Source organism: Macaca nemestrina, chromosome 13 (assembly GCF_043159975.1).
Source record: "Macaca nemestrina isolate mMacNem1 chromosome 13, mMacNem.hap1, whole genome shotgun sequence".
In the NCBI taxonomy this organism is placed as follows: domain Eukaryota; kingdom Metazoa; phylum Chordata; class Mammalia; order Primates; family Cercopithecidae; genus Macaca; species Macaca nemestrina.
Genome location: NC_092137.1, coordinates 65636308 through 65655714, shown reverse-complemented (window position 1 = coordinate 65655714; position 19407 = coordinate 65636308). Strand labels below are relative to the sequence as shown.

The 19407-nt window shown below is 42.9% G+C and overlaps 1 protein-coding gene across 3 annotated transcripts in view; it reads left to right on the top strand.

Moving 5' to 3' along the window:
- LOC105465162 (sprouty related EVH1 domain containing 2) overlaps positions 1-19407 on the top strand; it is a 126249-nt gene that overhangs the window by 94432 nt on the left and 12410 nt on the right. For all 3 annotated transcript variants that reach the window (XM_011713436.3, XM_011713437.3, XM_071076828.1), the window contains exons 3-4: positions 3875-4043; positions 6603-6667. In XM_011713436.3, the coding sequence (XP_011711738.1) occupies positions 3875-4043; positions 6603-6667 (234 nt within the window). The remainder of the gene's footprint in view (positions 1-3874; positions 4044-6602; positions 6668-19407) is intronic.

Here is a 19407-nt window from a genome sequence, read left to right as displayed (position 1 = left end):
GGACAGCAACAGTTCTTAAACTTTTTTGGTCTCAGGATCCCTTTACACTCCAAAATTTTATTCAGGACCTCAAAGAGCTTTTGGTTTGGTGAGTTACAGCTATTTATAACTTACCATATTAGAAATTAAAACGAAAAACATTTAAAACTTTTAATTAAACAGTATTGTTACTATAAATGACATTTTTATGGCAAATAACTGTATAACTTTTCCAGAACAAAAGTAATTATGAGAAAAGTGGCATTGCTTTATGTTTTTAAAGATCTCATTACTATCTGGCTTACCAGAAAATAGCTGGATTCTGGTAGCTGCTCCTGCTTTTAATCTGTAATACATTATTTTGGTTGAAATATATAAAGAAAATTCAGCTACTCACAGAGAAGGAGAGTTGGTAAGGGGAGAAATATTTTAATAGCCTTTTCAGACAATTGTAGATATTCTTCTTTGATACTACACTAGAACTCAACCACGTGGAATCTGAAACCTGTCAATGAACCTTTCATACCCTGTTACATTACAACCCACTGGTTTATCTTTCACTTTCAATAGATCTTTTCCTCATCCCTGATTTTGTAACATCATGCACTGGTCACCTGAAAAATAATGCTCCACTGAGTAAAGCAGATGTTCCAAATGTTGATAGATTTTATTCGGTAATATAAAAAAACTACATTTCTTAATATCGCCACTGACTCATTAATATTAAAAAAAAAAACTACATTTCTTAATATTGCCACTGACTCATTAGAAGAGGCTTTAAGTACCAGGAAGCTGTCTAGAATTCTGATTTATACTTGAAATATAGATCAGGATGTAAATTGCAGCATTGTCTTCAAGGTGACCAGTTCTCGTTGACATAAATGCCCGTGAGTATGGAGAATGGTTGAATAAATCTAATACATCCATACAGACTAATTAAACAATTCTTTTTACCTTCCTGTATCTGTATGACATATTTTTAAGGAAAATAAAAAGCAAGTTAAAAACAACTTATAGGTGTGGCTACATTTAAACACAGTTACCCTTACGCAGAAACTTACCTGTGTATATGTAAAAAGCCACAAAAGAAACTGGGATTATGCCTTGCTCTACTGACAGTGGGGAACTGGACAGAGAGAGATGTTGACAGGGAGGGGAGAGATGAGTAGGAATGGAGTTCTCATGGCTTCAGCTAATACTTAAATCTCTCACAACATGTATTTCTTGTGTAGTTGTTAAGTCTCCAACAAGAACATAATCACGTTTTTTCTCCTTATGCATCTTACTTAAACGGGTATTTTTTAAAGCCTTTCTCAAGTTTTAAGTTAGCGTCTAATTGTATGTGTGCCAAAACTTCACCAGAGTTTATATCTGTTGGGAAGATTAAAGCATCTAAACCTTTTCATTTTTGTCTTTAAACTTAGATACATATGATAAGTTTGCTTTAGAGGAGATAAAGAGATGGTATCTGATTTCCCCCTTCACTTAATTTAAGTGGCTGAACTATTTTACTTAACTTTTTTTTTTTTTTTTAAGACAGAGTCTCGCTTTGTCTCGCTTTGTCACCCAGGCTGGAGTGCAGTGGCGCAATCTCGGCTTACTGCAAGCTCCGCCTCCAGGGTTCATGCCATTCTCCTGCCTCAGCTTCCCGAGTAGCTGGGACTACAGGCGCCCACCACCACGCCCAGCTAATTTTTTGTATTTTTGGTAGTGATGGAGTTTCACCATGTTAGCCAGGACGGTCTCGATCTCCTGACCTCATGATCTGCCTGCCTCGGCCTCCCAAAGTGCTGGTATTACAGGCATGAGCCACTGCGCCCGGTCATTTTACCTAAACTTTTCTAAGAAAATGTACCTTGGGAATAATTTCAGAGTTAGAAAATGTCAACCAAAGACTAATTTTTTTCACCCCGAAAATATGGAGAAACTAGGAGTCTTTGTTTTCATAATACAAAAAGTTTATTTTGAGACTTTGAATTGAGACTATTAAATTCTAAAATAGATAACATTTGTTAGTTAAATTCTTGATTATTTGGATTTCCCCAATGTGGAATGGGGCTGGGCTGACATTTAATCATTGTGCTATTCTTAGGGGGAAATGGCTATAATAAGCAATTTAATCATAAATAGATTTATGGGAGGGGACTGTTGTCCGATCTCAATACAATGTATAAAGTTAACTGCTTGGGACTACTATTTGATATACCAATTTGAATATTATTCTCATTTTTTTATTAAGTTAGGGAACATTCATTAGGCAACCCTTAATTTATTTTTCATTTGTTCTTTCCTTTTGTTGAGACAGAGTCTCACTCTTATCACCTGGGCTGGAGTGCAGTGGCACAACACCTTCTCAGCTCACTGCAGCCTCAACCTCCCGGACTCAAGCAATCCTCCCACCTCAGTCTCCTGAGTAGCTAGGACTACAGACGTGCGCCACCACACCCAGCTAATTTTTGTATTTTAGGTAGAGACGGGGTCCTGCCATTTTGCCCAGACTGGTTTCAAACTCCTGGGCTCAACTGATCCTCTTGCCTCAGCCCCCAAAAGTGCTGGGATTACAGGCATGAGCCACTCTACTGGCCTCCTTCTTTTTCCTTTGATCTATTCTTAGAATTTATACTTATTTAAAGGTATTCTCTAATTTACGTGTATACTAATTTAGGCAGGTCTTTACTCTTGTCCTTCATTTAGTCTAAATTAATAAGATCACATTGTGGTAAACGCAGATCTTTGCCAGAACAAGATTGGGCTATTAAAACTTAGCAAAATCGTTACGGTGTTTGTAATGAAGCCATAGGAATAAACATTTTAAGGAGTTTGAGTTTTTTCATGAATAAAGAACGAAGTTTACTTTCAAATTATTGCAATATTATCTATAATATTAAATAAACTCTACTATCTCTATCAACTGTGTTACACACAGGGAGTTATTTTATAATCTTGACTTTTTGTAGGCTAGTTAGGGGAACAAGACTAATATACATGAAACTGTTAGAAAATAGTTTGAAATCAGGTACTAAATTGTGAAGATGACAAGGAGAACTGGAGTACGTGTAAGAGTAAAACTTGACAGGGAAGATACACTGGACAATGAGTGTGAATTAGGGTTCTCATTTATTCAGTGTTTTCAGAGCATGTTCCTGTTCTCATTGATAACATTGGTGTTCTTTCCATCTTAGAGATAAAAAGATCAGTCTACTCATTATAACTCAGTAAAAGCCAGTTCTGAGACTAAATTGCTAGAAACTTGAAGATTGTTCTATTAATCCAAACATAAAGTTAATAGAGATGCAGATCAGTGTGGCAGCAACTGAAATGGGGTTGATATAAAAGCTGTTGAAGGAAAAATGAAATGGACCTGGTGATTAATAATACAGGGGATAGGCAAAGGAGGCAAAGATAACCACAGAGATGTTGAGCCAGAGAAAAAGAGTAGAGAGGGATTGGCATTGCCAGAAGTTGGAAGAGGAGAAATTTTAGAGTAAAGTTGATTTTTCAACTTTTGGAATTTGGAGCCTTAGGGGAGGGAAGCTAGATGGCCATCAATACAAAGACCGCAACATGAAAGCAGTAATCTGAAATACAGCAAAGACCCAAGACCTGGGCATCAGCTTAGTGCCCTGTAGCCAGGGGCCAGGAGGAAGAGGAATGACTGTGATGAAGAGAGAGTGGTGAAGTGGTACAGCCAGGACAGTGGGAAGCAGCGAAGATCAGATGGTCAGCAGCCAAGCAAAGCCTTCTTTCCAATTGGAGAGACTCACAGATATGTGAAGGCAGGGGTTGGAGGGATTTTGGTAGTTGCCACCAGTAATGGTTCCTAATTAGACTTCTGTAACCAGACATCATCATGGCTGTTCCACTAGTAACCAGCCTGTGTGTTTCCATCCTTCAGGTGGTATTGGAATGCTATGTAAGAAAGGACTTGGTCTACACCAAAGCCAATCCAACGTTTCATCATTGGAAGGTCGATAATAGGAAGTTTGGACTTACTTTCCAAAGCCCTGCTGATGCCCGAGCCTTTGACAGGGGAGTAAGGAAAGCAATCGAAGACCTTATAGAAGGTATTGAACTTGTCACTGCATTCTTAGTGGGACTATGGAAATGTTCCAAATTCTTTTTAATTCCAATAGTCTGCCATCATATATTTGTGGTTTATTTGTGGGAGGGTTTGGGGCCAGGTCAGTAGATGCCAAAACTTTTGGAATATCCAAGGAGAGTAATTAAAGTGACAATGCGGGCAAAAGGAGATGGGTTTCAGAGTAAGGAGTAATCCCAATTGATTTTTGGACTCTGCTGTGAAAACACAAACAGGCAGGTTCTGGATTTCCATGTGCATGTATTTTTGACTGCTTTCACCTTGTCCTGACTATTGAAACGGCTTTGGTCTGGTCTGTCTTGGCTCAGAAGTAGAGTATGGATTCTGGTGGGCCCAGACGGCTCCTGGCCTACCCACTGTCCTCCTGTAATCAGAGGCCCAGGGTGTATGGCTGCCACTGAAAAGGAAAGGGATCTGTGACCTCTGGAGCCCTGGTTCGGTTTAGGCCGTGGTCTATGGGTAAGTGAGTAGTAGGCATTGTGTTACATCTGATCATGGCCTGGAGGGCCCTTGGGCAGTCAGTTCTCATAGTGGACTTGGCGAGAGTCCACAGATGCAAACACAAAAATTCTCCACTGCAGCACATCCAGATATCAAATCAGAGCATTAAAGAAGCCATAGACAGGGCCCTGTGAAGAAAGAAATATCAAGCAAGGCATATTAATGCCAAATTCAGATCTTGGGGAAATTAATCATCAAAGAATGTGTGTTTCATTTGCTTAAGAAATAAAAGTGTTCTGAAGTCATTTTCTTCATTGTGGATTTGGGGGAAGAGAAAAAAAGCCAGTCTTAAAAGACAAATTACCTAACATTATAATCAGTAGTAAGACAAGTCTAGCTAGAACATGAACCCATAAACAACTATGAGATAGCCAAAAAGAGATGATAAAAACCAGTGTTCAAATTACAGGTCTGACATAAGTGGCAAATATTTAAAATGTTATTAAACATAGCTTTTTCATGTTTAGAGAAAAAACAGCTCCTATATTATTGATAGACGTTCACATTGTGTCCATGTACTTAATTGCACCACATTTCATTCTCCTACTTGTAATTTTTTTCTCTATATACATTCCATCTAGCTTTTTTTCCACCAGTTTTCCTTGAATATTGGTTTAATGGAGTAATTCGGAGTAGAGAGAACTCCTGAAAGACCAATAGGAGTTGCACAGAGCATATTATGGAACTGTTGTTTTTTCTCCTGCAGTCTCTTATTGGAAATTTAAGTATTTCTCATCATTTCTGAGCAGTTCTTTTAATTTCAATTTCATGTAATAGCAAAATATTTTCTTTTTCTTTTTTCTTTTTTTTTTTGAGACGGAGTCTCACTCTGTTGCCCAGAATGGAGTGCAGTGGTGCGATCTCAGCTCATTGCAACCTCCGTCTCCCAGGTTCAAGCGATTCTCATGCCTCAGCCTCCCCAGTAGCTAAGATTACAGGCGTCCGCCACCACACCCAGCTAATTTTTGTATTTTTAGTAGAGACAGGGTTTCACTATGTTGGCCAGGCTGGTATCGAACTCCTGACCTCGTGACCTGCCCGCCTCAGCCTCCCAAAGTGCTGGGATTACAGGCATGAGCCACCGCGCCCAGCCAACAAAGTATTTTCTAAATGCATATTTTAAAAGATCTAACCAAGAAAAGGAAAAGAGAGAGAATAAATTTCCCTTTTGGTATACCTGTCACTGATGCAATTTTAAATACGTTCTTCTTTTGGCCAATTAAGTTGATCCATGCATTATTGTCTGCTATTCAGGGTGGTGGGGGGAAGTAGGGCAGTTGTACCTGATTCGCATACCAGAATGAAGAAAAAGGTGAACAAGTAAATACATTGAACTTTAAAGTCCACTTGGTTCCATGATGGAATAAGGAGGGTTTTCTAGCAAGAGCTGTAATTTTGACTTGGAAAAATAAAGCAAACTCACTGATGCCTTGGTATTGCAAGAGAAAACCCCCTTGCACAGGTGTCCCCTTAGAAGGGAGCCCACAATTTGGGATTTAGAAATAGAATATCTCAGTTCAGAACTGGACACAACCATACAAGCTATTGAGCTAAAATGCCTTCATTGGTAGATGAAAAGACCAGAGGCGCTAAGTACAGTTTACACAGTGAGATTGTGGCAGGTCTCACTTAGAGGTTCCCTGTCCAGTGCTTTTCCCACTACACATCTGGGACCTCAGGGTCACTACAGAGGCTGGGCTCGATGCATGTCCCTCAGAGGAGCGGGCAGCCTCTCCCCTCCTCCACGGTGCCTCTCTGTGTGCTTATTCTGTAGCAGCCAGTGCAGAAGTTTGAGAGATTAATTGGGAACAACAGCAGGCAAAGTTAATTTAGGGAGCATCCTGGTAAAAATCAATTAAAGAAAAGTAAATTAAAAGCACTCAATTCCCAGGTAACTTATTTCTGCTGGTAATTCACATGCAAAAAGAATGGAATGTGGTTTTATTAAAATATCCTTTTTTAAAGGGTTGGATTTGATGTATCCTCTTGGGAAACACTTTTTATGACATTTTTGTCTTTTTAGGTTCAACAACATCATCTTCCACCATCCATAATGAAGCTGAGCTTGGAGATGATGACGTTTTTACAGTAAGTTTCCTTTGTCCTTTGCTTTCCAGATTAGTTGTTGAATAATCAGAGAAAGGTTTTGTTTAAGGGCATGAGGCACACTTTGCAATGTGGCGCTTGCTGTTGCTGTTTGGACGGCATCAGAGCGATCTCTGTCTTACTACAGTTTTTCTTGGGCTGGGTCTGTCCCTGTTGCTTACGGTGCAGTGGTGTCATCTGCCACACAGCACAGCATTGTCAGCTCTCTCAGGTCTGTCCAAGGTTCTTAAAGTCTTTGCTCAGATTTAGGATGACTGGCTGCCCCGGTTTGCCCAAGTCTGTCCTGGTTTTAGCACAGAATGTCCCTAGTCCTGGGGTACACCTCAATCCCAGGCAAACAAGAACAATTGCTTGCCCTATTTGGAGTCTTCTGTGAACAGGCTTCCCTCCGGCATCAAGGGGGAAAGCCAGCACTATCTTTCCTGATGAGTAATTAAACATCTGATAAGAAAGGCCTGAAGGCTGACTTAAGGTTAGGCCCAAATGTGCTAACGCAGGAAAGGGCTTAGCTGTTTTGACACAGCTTGAGTTAATGGGATGTAACTGGAAGCAGAATGATTTCTCAGCTTGCTGCTTCAATTAAATCCTGTGCTTCTAGAAGTTAATTAACAAATAGTTCATTGCCTGCCTGCTGTGTGCTTAGAGCAGCAAGTTACGCTGGACAGCATTTTTTCTTTCCTATTTATTTATTTATTTATTTTCAAAAATGGGGTTTCGCTGTGCTGCCTAGACTGGTCTTGAACTCTTGGGCTCAAGCCATCCTCCAACTTCAGCCTCCCAAAGTGCTGGGATTACAGGTTTATAGGCTTGAGCCACCACACCCAGCCTGGACAACATTTTCAAATTCCGGGCCTTCACCTACAATAAGAAATATATGTATGTTGTGACCCAGGACACATATGTCAATAGATGCCTAAACCAAATCATATTTCATCCTCTGCATTCTGATTTTTTTCTGTTTCATTTTCTTCCATTTTTTATTATAAAACTTTTCAAGCACACAGAAAAATGTAAAGTGCAGTGAATGCCTGCATACCCTACACCTAACATTGAGCAGTTGTAACATTTGGGTACATTTGCTTGATCTGTGCAAGAGTGTGCTTAAACACACACAAATATTTTTGTTGTTGATCCATTTGAAAGTAAGTCACCTCTCACACTTTAGCATGTATCCCCTGAAGTTCACAAAGGAATTTCAGGGCAGTGAAACTACTCTGTATGTCACTGTAGTGGCAGATGTGTGTCATTATATATTTGTCCAGACCTGTAGCATGTATAACACCTGAATCCTAATGTAAACCGTAGCCTTTGGGTGATAGTGATGTGTCAGTGTACTTCATCGATTGTCACAAATGTGCCACTGTGGTGGTGGTGTTGATAATGGGGGACTTTGCATGTGTGGGGACAGGGGAAATCTCTACTTTCCACTCAGTTTTGCTGTGAAACTAAAACTGCTCCCAAAAAAAAGTCTAATAAAAATAATTTATAAAAGAAATAAGGCATTTTCCTGCATAAACATACCACCATTACTATCCCTTAGAAAATTAATAAGAATTTCATAGTGTTGTCTAATATCCACTTCATAGTTCCCCAGTTGCCCAGGAGTGTCTTTTGTAAGCTGGTTTTTATTTTATATTTTAATATATTGGGTGCAACCCATTAAACTTTCTTCCATTGTACTCATGGTTTGCAACTGGTGATTTGAAAAACCATTGCTTTGGGAATACAAAGGTATGTAAGCCATGGCTCCAACCCTCAAAGAGATCACAAGATGTTTTCCAGAAATGAGACTGACCCATGAGAGGCTTACAGACTGTGAAAAGTAGTCTGGTTGAGAGATGAAGGAGGGGCATGGGATCAAAAAAGTCCTCGCTGGGGGTGAGGCTGGACTGAACCTCTCAGTTGCATTTGAATGGGGTTCAGGAAGGGGCTTCAAGACCTGGGAGCCATATGGGCAAAGGTGGAAGCAGGGGTGTGCATGGTGTGTAGCCTGAGCATTGACGACCCAATCTGACTTGAACTGAGTGTGCCGAGGGGGTTTCAGGAAATGAACTCAGTTGTCCCTCCTTGGATTGGCTGGTGTGGTGTGGCTCCAAACAGGCTTCCTGTAGTGCTCCAAGCAGATCCTCTCAACAGTTGGCATGTTGCTTACATCTGTTCCTTTGTCACATTTTGAGAGACAAACAACAGCAGGCGGGTTAAAGGTGGCTTCCTGTGCTCCAGAGCAAGCCTGTCATTCGCAGCTGCTTCCCAGCTACCTGCCAGAAGTGATTTATAGAATCAGAAGAGGGTGAGAGGGAAAGGGATGATGGAAGCCAGAATCCCTCCTGGTTTTGTCCTTTAATCCACAGGGGATCCATGTGCTACTCTAGGCTAACACCAAATGCCTGGAAGAAAGTTTAGAAGCAGCCCTGCTGCTTCCAGGCACTTGCATACTAACTGGAGAAAGAGTACCGCTTAATTTCTTGTATTCTGTGTAGACCGTGGTGTGTGTGATCAATTGCCTTCATTCCATTTGTTTACAAACAAGGACCTATTAACAATAGTACCTCCTTTCCCTAGAAAAGCCCAGTCATTAGGCCATTGACTCTTAGGAACACATTCTGTGGGAAAATGGGTCATTGGGACTTACAAACCAGGTCCCCCTTCCTTTATGAGCTCCCTGTCCTTAGATTTTCTGTCCTGAGGTAATAAAATGTCTGGAACCTAGGAGCCAGGAACATGAGCACTGCTTTAGCTCACGTGTAGTCGACAGCTTCCCAAAGTGTGGTTGTGTTCTAAAACTTACTGGTAAGACAGATATTTAGAACTTGGAACTCATTTATCATAGGGTATAAATGAGGATAAGACTCTCCTACAACGTATGATGGATCAGAATGACAACAATTTTCTGAGGGGACAGCATGTGTGTGGGAAAACCTTTAGTGTTGGAACATGAGGAACCAGGTGTGTAGCTTTTCTGTTTCTGCTGCTGGAGCCAGAGGTTTCCCTCTGTTTCAGGAGATTCCTGTGGCTGAGGAAAACAGGATATTGATACACAAGAGCAAAGCACTCCTTAATATTCTACATTAACAAAGCCTGCGGGAAGAGGCATCCCCAGCCGCCCTGTGGAGTGGCTGTTTGGACTTGGATGCTCACAAAGTATGGCTGTCTCTGCTCACACTTTCCCAGCTCTCATGGTTATCCCTCAGACCAGCTTGTCCTGACCTCTCAGGATGCTAAAACTGTGTTGCACTCCTCGGAAGCAAATGCTCTGCTGCCCGTTGCCTGCACCGTTTCCTCTGCGGTCTTCCCGTGCCGCTCCTTTCCATCTCACTGACCCCAGCTTGGTGTGTGATCACATCTTTCCTGCTGGAGTCTTCTTCTGAGTTTTGGGCTCTTTATTCCCTTCATGTTTCCTTATATTTCTCCTTAACCAATTATGATTGTTCTTTCTTCTTTAAAATCCCATAGCACTTGGTATGTTGAAAGCCTGCCCTTTCTGTTTTCTTTTCACAATTTATTTGCTGGACGAATGAATCTTCCCCTGATTAGATTATAGGCAAGTAATTCATCATGGTAGTCTCTACAATCCAGCAAAGCTTTGCTCTGTAGATGCTCAATAAATAGGTAAAATGAAATGGGCTGGATGAATGGATATAGTATATATAATAATCATAGGTTTTCATATTTTATTCATTTGCTTTATTGTTATCCTCAGGGACTATTTAAAGGTAGGTGATTTTGAGGGATTCTAAGGTTTGTGTTGTTTCTTTTAGCTGTGTCTCTGCTCAATCCACAGTTAGGGTCTGAGCCCACAGTGCCATCACTCATGATAAGCCTGCTAAGGCATCTTCTTGCCCTCCCATCTACTCTCTCCCTTACAGCAGGTCCCTTCTCGGCCCCTCTGCTCTGTGGGGGACCTCAATTGTAGAGGTGAATCCAATTGAGCACAAACACCTAAGAGGCAAGGGTGTACCCCGGCATTAAATATGGGTGCATCACGGCTTTCCCGCATCTGAACCATTTGGTACAAACTTACAAGTTGAATAATGCAAAGAATATAAAACAACAAGAACAAAAAATTTCAGCATTCTGTGTTGGGGAGTTTTTTGGCGTTGCCAAGAGTTAGCATACGGTTGTTGGTGCCTCTTCCAGACAGCTTTTCTTTTACTCCGGAGCTGGGGAGACTTGAGAGGCGTGGAGTTGAAAGACCCTGAAGTCTGTTTCCCCTGTTGGGTGTCTATAACTGACACGTCTTGAGGAGGCCCAGGTAAACCTGAGCTATGAAAAGTTTAGCTCTGTGGATAAGCTGAGCTGGTTTGCTCTCCAGCTTAGGACCAGCTTCCTCCCAGGGCCCTGCAGTTGGGGACTGGGTGAGGGTTTGGAGCTGGGCAAGGAGGTAATTGGGAATGGAGCATGGGAGTAGAGAAAAACTGGCTGATTATGGAGAACTGGAGAGGTTTTAGGCTTTCTGGTCCTTTAATGAACAAATTTCTAAATTCCTGTGGGTAGGATTTGGTCCGTTAAAACCTGGTAGTTTATTTACTGCTGCAGAATTCTAAAATTGTTTCTAAATTTTATTAGCATCTTCAGATGGACAAGGATAATTTCTAAGTGATCTTGGGAGAATGCGGCTGCAGTATATTCGTACTCGGAGAGCAGGCTCATCTGGAGTCTGTGTTGAGCGTTGTTGCTTCAGCTGCCATTGTGCTGAGTGGCCGGACAATGGCCCTGAATCTGGGGGATTAGGGAAATAGTTGCTTTATAGGAAGATACTTGTGGGTGTATAAATTAGCCAAGTATTCATCTTCCATAATAAAAAGCCCTCAAATAGCATCTACATCTGAAAATCAGGAAGCAAAACCATGACATTTTGAAAACAGAGAAATACCAGAAGAAAGAGCCCCACAAGAATCGAAAATGAGTTTTTCTGGGGAGTGAGAAGCTGAGATGGGGAGGGCTGAAACAAGGGGTTACTGTTTGATTCATTAAACGGCATATATGCACTGCTTTGATTTTTTAAAAAGAAGAATGAGAGGGGGTTTTCGTGGAAGGGTTGCCAAGGGAGGAGTGAGGAGAGACACATGAGTTCCAGCCATCCTGATTTCCGCCATCTGAGGGTTCAGATAGATTCGAGGGACTCAGCAGAGGTGGTGGTCTGTGGCCCCGGGCGCTCCCGGGAGTGGCCGCCACTGTTTTCTCAGCCTCATGTTAGGAAATAGGACATCTACCTGGTAAATAATGGCATATTAGAAGTAGGGTAAGTGACGAGAGTTAGCTGGAAGTATTTGGCTTGTTGGGAGGCAAGGGTAGCAGTAGATGTACCAAGTGCTTAGAGTTACAGATCTTGGAATTGGAAAGGATTGTGAATTCATCTGCTCCAGCCTTCTTTCTAGCACTGAAGTAGGATTTGCCTCATTTTACAGACACAGTTGCAGAAGCAGCTCAGAGTCAGATGGGTGACTTGCCTAAGATCTCACAGCTAGTTCATGGTGGAGGAGCAGCCAACACTATCTCCCAAGCTTTCCAGTTAATCGCTGCTGTTTTTATCTTCCTGGGTTAATAATTGTATAGTTTTGTGTTTGTTTTTTTTTATGACAGAGTCTTACCCCCATTGCCCAGACTGGAGTGCAGTAGGTTATGATTATGGCTCACTGCAGCTTCAACTTCCTGGGCTCAGGTGACTGTCCCACGTCAGCCTCCCAAGTAGCTGGGACTACAGGCACATGTCACCACACTCGACTAATTTTTTTGTAGTTTTAATAGAAACAGGGTTTTGTCATGTTGCCCAGGCTGGTCTTAAACTCCTGGGCTCAAGTGATCCACCCATCTCAGCCTCCCAAAGTGCTGGAATTACAGGCGTGAGCCACAACGTCTGGCAGCTTTTCTTCTTTTTTCACTTTTTTTGTTATTTTATTAGATTCAGGGTATATTTTAGATACATGTGCAGGTTTGTTACATGTAAGTATTGCATAATGGTGAGGTTTGCGCCTCTAGAGAACCTATTGCCCAAGTCCTCAAAATAACAATTAGAAGCATGACCATGGGAAACCTCTACCATATATAAGATTTTGATTTTTCTTTCCCCCTTCCAAGTTTCTACTGCCACCAAAGTATTTTGTTTCTGGATTTGGGCAGCCCATCTCAACCGGGATTCCTAATTAAGCCCTGGCACCATCAGACATCCATCGTATATAATTAATTGACTTCTGTGCACTTAGAATGGTACCAACTGCATACCATCCTTTGCAGAATTGAGAAGACTCATTCAACAGCATTTTGTGTGGCACTTAATGCTTTCCCAGAAGCCAGTCGAAAGGGGCTGGTATTTGGGTTATGTTTTTGTTGTGGTGGTGGTGGTGGTGGTGATGGTGTTTTGTTTTGGTTTTTTTGTTTTTGTTTTTTTGAGACAGTTTCGCTCTTGTCACCCAGGTTGGAGTGAAGTGGCACGATCTTGGTCACTGCAACCTCTACCTCCTAGGTTCAAGTGATTCTGCTGCCTCTGCCTTCTGAGTAGCTGGAATTACAGGCGCCCACCACCATGCCCAGCTAATTTTTTATTTTTAGTGGAGATGGGGTTTCACCATGTTGACCAGGCTGGTCCTAAACTCCTGACCTCAGGTGATCCACCTGCCTGGACCTCCCAAAGTGCTGGGATTACAGGCATGAGCCACTACACCTGGCCAGGTTATGTTTTGGTTTTTCATTATACCTTATTTCTTCAGGTAGGCAGTATTCCTCCTCATAGGAAAAAATGCCCTGTCCTTTGTAGCAGCATCACCTTCTAGCCATGTCTTGCCCTAGCTGGAAAGCTTGGCCCTTCCTCATGCCCTATGCTTGAACCCTTGACATCCTGTTTATTACAAGCTGCATTTTCTGACTGTCTGGCTATTCAGAGCAGTTGTGTCTAATGACATCCCATCCCCCTCCCATCCACCTCAGGTGTTGTCTACAGCATGGATAGAGCACATAGTTAAAACCAAAGTACTGAGACAATGTTGGTTTTGCCCCAGATGGGCTTTTGGGTATTTGCAAGTTGAGTTTCTTTTCATTCTTAAGTGGAAAAATGAATTTGTTGAATTTTGTACTTATCAAGGTTTCATTTACAGAAGCAAAAGGGCAAGAATACAACATCTTCCTTTTCTTGAAGATTTTTTTTCTACCTACTCGATCCCCAACAAACATTAAAGCTGAGGGCAGATCTACCAGTTTTGTAATGAATGGGGTTCATCGACTGGCTTTCTAAGGAGTGTTTTCTTAAAGGTGAGGTGGCGTGTGATCCCTGTGTTTGGAGTTTGAAGAGAGGCCTACATTCTAAACTGGATTCTGCTTTTAGTTAGCTGTGCTTTGGACTCAAAGCCTTCTTGGGATGGACATATTTCCTTTGAGTCTCCATTCACTGGCCCAAGGGGAGGAGAAGGAAAGGGACAGTGATGTGGAACCATTACTGTCCCTGGCACTTCGCACTGCACTCCTGCATACGTGACTGCATTTGGTCCTCACAGCTACCCTGTGAGTACAGATCGACACTTCCATTTTTGCAGATAAAGCTACCACAGCTCAGCAAGATGAAGTGACTTGTCCTCAGTTCCACACTGCTCTCCAAGAACGCGAGCCCGTAAACTGCTTGCTGCCTTTCAGAGAAGCTTAAGAAAAGGAAATAGCTATCTAACTAAGTTTCAGTACGTTTTACATTGTCAGTATACCAGATTCCTTTTATTGCAGAAAAGCTGCCTAAATGATGTGCATTTAAACTGGTACATTGGCTTAAGACCTCAGTCATCTCTTTGCTGGAGGTCTGAGGTTCCCCTGTCCCTGCTTGAAAGCCTCAGTCTCGTTTTAGAAGATCAGTTGATCAAAAATATTTTCTGGTGTCCTTACCTTTAGAAGTAAGGGATTGGGGCAGAGGAGGGAAGGGGTGACAAGTAAAAGAGAAAATAGTTTGAAAATATAAATTACTTCTACAGAGTTTAGTGAACCTGATCTATGGTGGTTGATTAAGAAAAGCAAAAATGTTTCGGGAGGGCAGCCCTCCGACCCCAGGGAGCAGTGCATCCCGTAACAACTACTGATTGAGACCCATCACTGCATGGGGTGTCAGAAGAAGGTCTCAGAAGATGGGTGGGGACTCCTTTATCTTCTAAATGACAATAACTCTCAAGCTCACATTACACTGTAAGAGGAGGATCTTTTTATCAACATGTAATACCTATAGTGGCTACATTAATTAAATGTCTAAGGATCTAAATAAAAGCTTTGGAATGCTCTCAGTTTCAGGAAGCCCAAAGGCATTTTGCAAGCCCTACCACTTGTGTCTTGCTTCATTTACATATGTATCATCTCATCTTTTTAAGCTGTGGACAGTGAGACACTTTTATTTCCATTTTACTAATTCATACAGAGTATATATTCAGGGTTACCTGAAACCCAGCCTTCCTGCTCCCAGCCCCTCAGTCCCTCCAGTGAAGCTAAACTGTGGGTTTTTTAGAGTCCTTTTCTTTCATATCAACGTATCATCTAACTTTAAAATTTAGACGCCGAGCATGGTGGCTCACAACTGTAATCCCAGCACTTTGGGAGGCCGAGCGAGGTAGGAGGATCGCTTGAGGCCAGGAGTTTGAGACCAGCCTGGGCAACATACAGAGACCCTGTCCTGTCTCCACATAAAATTTTTTCAAAAAAATTAGCCAGGCCTGGTGATGTACTCCTGTGGTCCCAGCTACTTAGGAGACTGAGGTGGGAGGATCTCTTGAGCCTGAGAGGTCAAGGCTGCAGTGAGCTGTGATTGTACCTCTGTACTCCAGCCTGGGCAATAGAGCAAGACCCTAACTAAAAAAAAATTTTTTTTAAGAAACAAAACTTCTAAAAAATTGTTTTTGTTGACCTGGTGTGGTGGCTCACACCCATAATCCCAACACTTTGGGAGGCCGAGGCAGGAAGATCACTTAAGCCTAGGAGTTTGAGACCAGCCAGGGCTATAGTGAGACCCCATTTCTTTTTGTTCGTTGGCTGGTTGGTTGGTTTTTGTTGTTGTTAATTTCACAATGAAAGAATCCTCTAGGTCCTAGAGAGAGGATGATGTCCTAGAGTCTAGAACGGGGTCAGAGTCATCTCTCCCCCAAAGCCCCGACAGCAGCTGCCTCAAACCGCCTGCTAGCTGGGATTGTGAAAGAATACAAGTCTGGCCTACTTCCTGATCTGCTGCCCCTTTGAAAGAGGACACCTGGAACCAATGCAGGCCCTCAGGACAGATGAGCTGGAGCTACCTGTTCCCAAAGACCTGTTGACAAAATGGCAGATGACTTCCTGTTTGCCAAAGGAGAAAGGACTGATTGCAGGTTTCTCAGCCCTAGTAGACCTGCGGGGAAAATCTTGCAGCTTATGCAGTCTGAGCCAGTAGTCTTCTGAGACACTCAGGCTGAAGTTAAGAAAGGAATGAATATATATATATATATAGGGGGCGGGGGGAGTTGTAAATACTTATATATAAAATGAGAACCCCTTGCAAAAGGAAGAATATTGCTTTGGTTACATCAGCTATTGAGATGTATTTTGGCGGTAGATTGCAGCAAAAATAATGCAAACGTAGTGCGTAACTACTAGTTAGCTACCTTTAAAAATTCAGAATAGCAGTAGCATCTGCAGATAAGGCAGAAACTCTACTTAATCAATCTAAATTAATCCTGTAACTTTTTTTTTTTTTTTTTTTTTTTTTTGAGACAGTCTTGCTCTGTCACCCAGGCTGGAGTGCAGTGGCATGATTTCAGTTCAGTGTAACCTCTGCCTCCCGGGTTCAAGTGATTTACCTGTCTCAGCCTTCTGAGTAGCTGGGATTACAGGCGCCCGCCACCACACCCAGCTAATTTTTGTATTTTTACAAAGATATTTTGTATTTTGTATACAAAATACTTTGTATTTTACAAAGATGCGGTTTCACCATGTTGACCAGGCTGATCTTGAACTCCTGATCTCAGGTGATCCACCCCCCTCCCTTGGCCTCCCAAAGTGCTGGGATTACAGGCATGAGCCACTGCACCCGTCCTAATCCCGTGGTTCTTGAATCAACTAAGCAACGGGCTTAGTCAAATTCCTCTAACCTGTAATGTTCTTAGGAGCAGGTGAGAAGCATTGCACATGAAATTGTTAGGGCTCAAACAGACCTTGGAAATCATCTAGTGCAACCCCCTCATTTTACACATGAGAAAACTGAGGCCCCCAAAAGTTAAACAGTTTGTCCAAGGTTCCTGGCCTGGCCTGAAGTTGAGGTTTTCGAATCTCTCTGTATAGTGCTGTTTTTGCTTAGCAGTGCTACGTGATTCCTGGATGATGTGTTCTAGCTCCTTAAGCCATTTCTTAACATTGTTTTCTATGGCCCTATTCAAAACATGTAGGCCCATTGATCTCCCAGACGGGCTGGTCAGAGAAGGCTTGGCTCTTTGCACATTGTGATTTCTGCAGTCAGCCCTTGTGTTCCTGGGAACATGAGGATGATGAAGTGGCTGTACTTGTTTCCTTGCCTCTCTAGAGGAGGGGTTTGTCCCTTTTATCTCCATCCCTAAGACGCAGGAAGAAATTACACATTGCCATCCCTCTAATAGTCTCACCCATGTACTGGATGGGAGCATCCTACTTGAGAAGGCTGTGAACCAGGTGCCCCTTGATAATAATCCCAAGTGTCCTTGAGAAAACAGCCCAGGCACACCTTTTCTTTCCCATAGCACTTTTTGCCAACTGCTGCCTCCTTGTCCTCTTCCCCTACCTGCTCTTGGAAAGCAAAGGTTTAGCAGGAAAACCCAGGGGACTTGAGGGGATGCGCATAGTACTGAAAAGACCTGCAAAATGTGAACGTTGAAATCTGTCCAGCTCATCCTGAAGACACAGAAAGTGCCCCCAAAAAGCCCTTGGTCAGCAGCCAGGATTCCATCCCAGAATGGACAATTTAAGCAACCTGTCTCCTCAGCTGGTCTGGCCTGGTGGTTCCTTCCCTCCCTCCTTGAGCTTCCCTTGGTCCGAGAGGTGGCCTTCTACTTGAAGAAGGCTCATTCTTGGACCCAGGGCATGTGAGCCACTGCACTTGCTTCTTTATGAATTTCCCAGTAAACTCAAGGTCCCTCCATAAGAAAGGGAAAGGTAGCCAAGCTTCCAAGAACAAGAGATCATATTGTACAAAAAAGGCTCATACAGCAGGAAGGAGCTGGCTCAGGTTTAACCTGAGGTGTTGCCCTGTTAGTCTGCTTTCTCCATTCAGACCAATTCCCACCCAAACCAGGCAGCATTGACCTTGGGGAAACTGCCAGTTTATTAGCCCAGGCACCTTCAGCCCAGTGTCTTTTGCACTCAGATTTTGATTTATTGTCAAGCCATCATAACATTAAGGTCAATTATTATTTTTTTAAAATTCTGTCTCAAGTTTTGAAGCTCCATGGAGTTGCTCTCATTTGTTGTCAAACTCTGTAGAGTTACGGGAAATATCTGAATTCTCAAAATAAGTACAGCCTGTGTCTGTAGAATCTGGCCACTGGAAGCCTGTTCTTTTTTGAAGATGTTGATCAGATGTTCACTGATAAACTTGAGCCCCCTTTTCTTCCTCTGGTCTACCAATCTAGAACGCTGTGACCCATCTCAGGCACACCCCTCTGAGGAACCACCTGACCCTGACCAGTGCTCTGAGGCCCATGCCCATTGGTGTATGAGGACTGCCCACCTGGCCTTGCCTCTGCCCGTACCACGTGGCATCTCCCCAACAACGTGGTCACTTTCTGTGTCTGAGCCCACATCCCACAAAGCACCCAGCCCAAACCCAAAAACCCTTCTGGGAAGGGATGGGATTTTTTTTTTTTTTTTTTTTTTTTTTTTTTTTTTTTTAAGTCTGAGTCTTGCTCTGTCACCCAGGCTGGAATGCAATGGCACGGTCTCAGCTCACTGCATCCTCTTCCTCCCAGGTTCACGCCATTCTCCTGCCTCAGCCTCCTGAGTAGCTGGGACTACAGGCACCCGCCACCATGCCTGGCTAATTTTTTTGAATTTTTAGTAGAGACGGAGTCTCACCGTGTTAGCCAGGATGGTCTCGATCTCTTGACCTCGTGGTCTGCCCGCCTCGGCCTCCCAAAATGCTGGGATTACAGGCATGAGTCACCGCACCCAGCCAGGGATGGATTTTTTTTTTTTTTTTTTTTTTACTACCGTAGAGGATTTGGACAGGCCAGCCCTGTCCCTATTTCTTGTTTTTTTAAATGTTGGCAGTGCCCACTTTCATTTCTGTACCCTCTGACACCTGCTTTCACACCCTTCCCTTCTCTTTTCTTACTCTCTCCTGTCTGGGTTCTCCCTCATCAAAGGCTTGTCTCAGCTCACTGCCCTGTTAGAGGGCTTTAGAAACCAGGTCACACAGAGTTTGTTATTTGCTACTCAAAGTATGTGGGTTTTTATAGTAACCATAGAAAAATTTGACAGTGGGCCAGGTGCAGTGGCTCATGCCTGTAATCCCAGCACTTTGGGAGGCCAAGGTGGGCGGATCACCTGAGGTCAGGAGTTGGAGACCAGCCTGGCCAACATGGCGAAACCTTGTCTCTACTAAAAATATAAAAAATTAGCCAGGTGTGGTGGCACGTGTCTGTGGTCCCAGCTACGCAGGAGGCTGAGGCACAAGAATCACTTGAACCCGGGAGGCGGAGTTTGCAGCAAGCCAAAATTGCGCCACTGCACTCCAGCCTGGGCGACAGAGCGAGACTCTGTCTCAA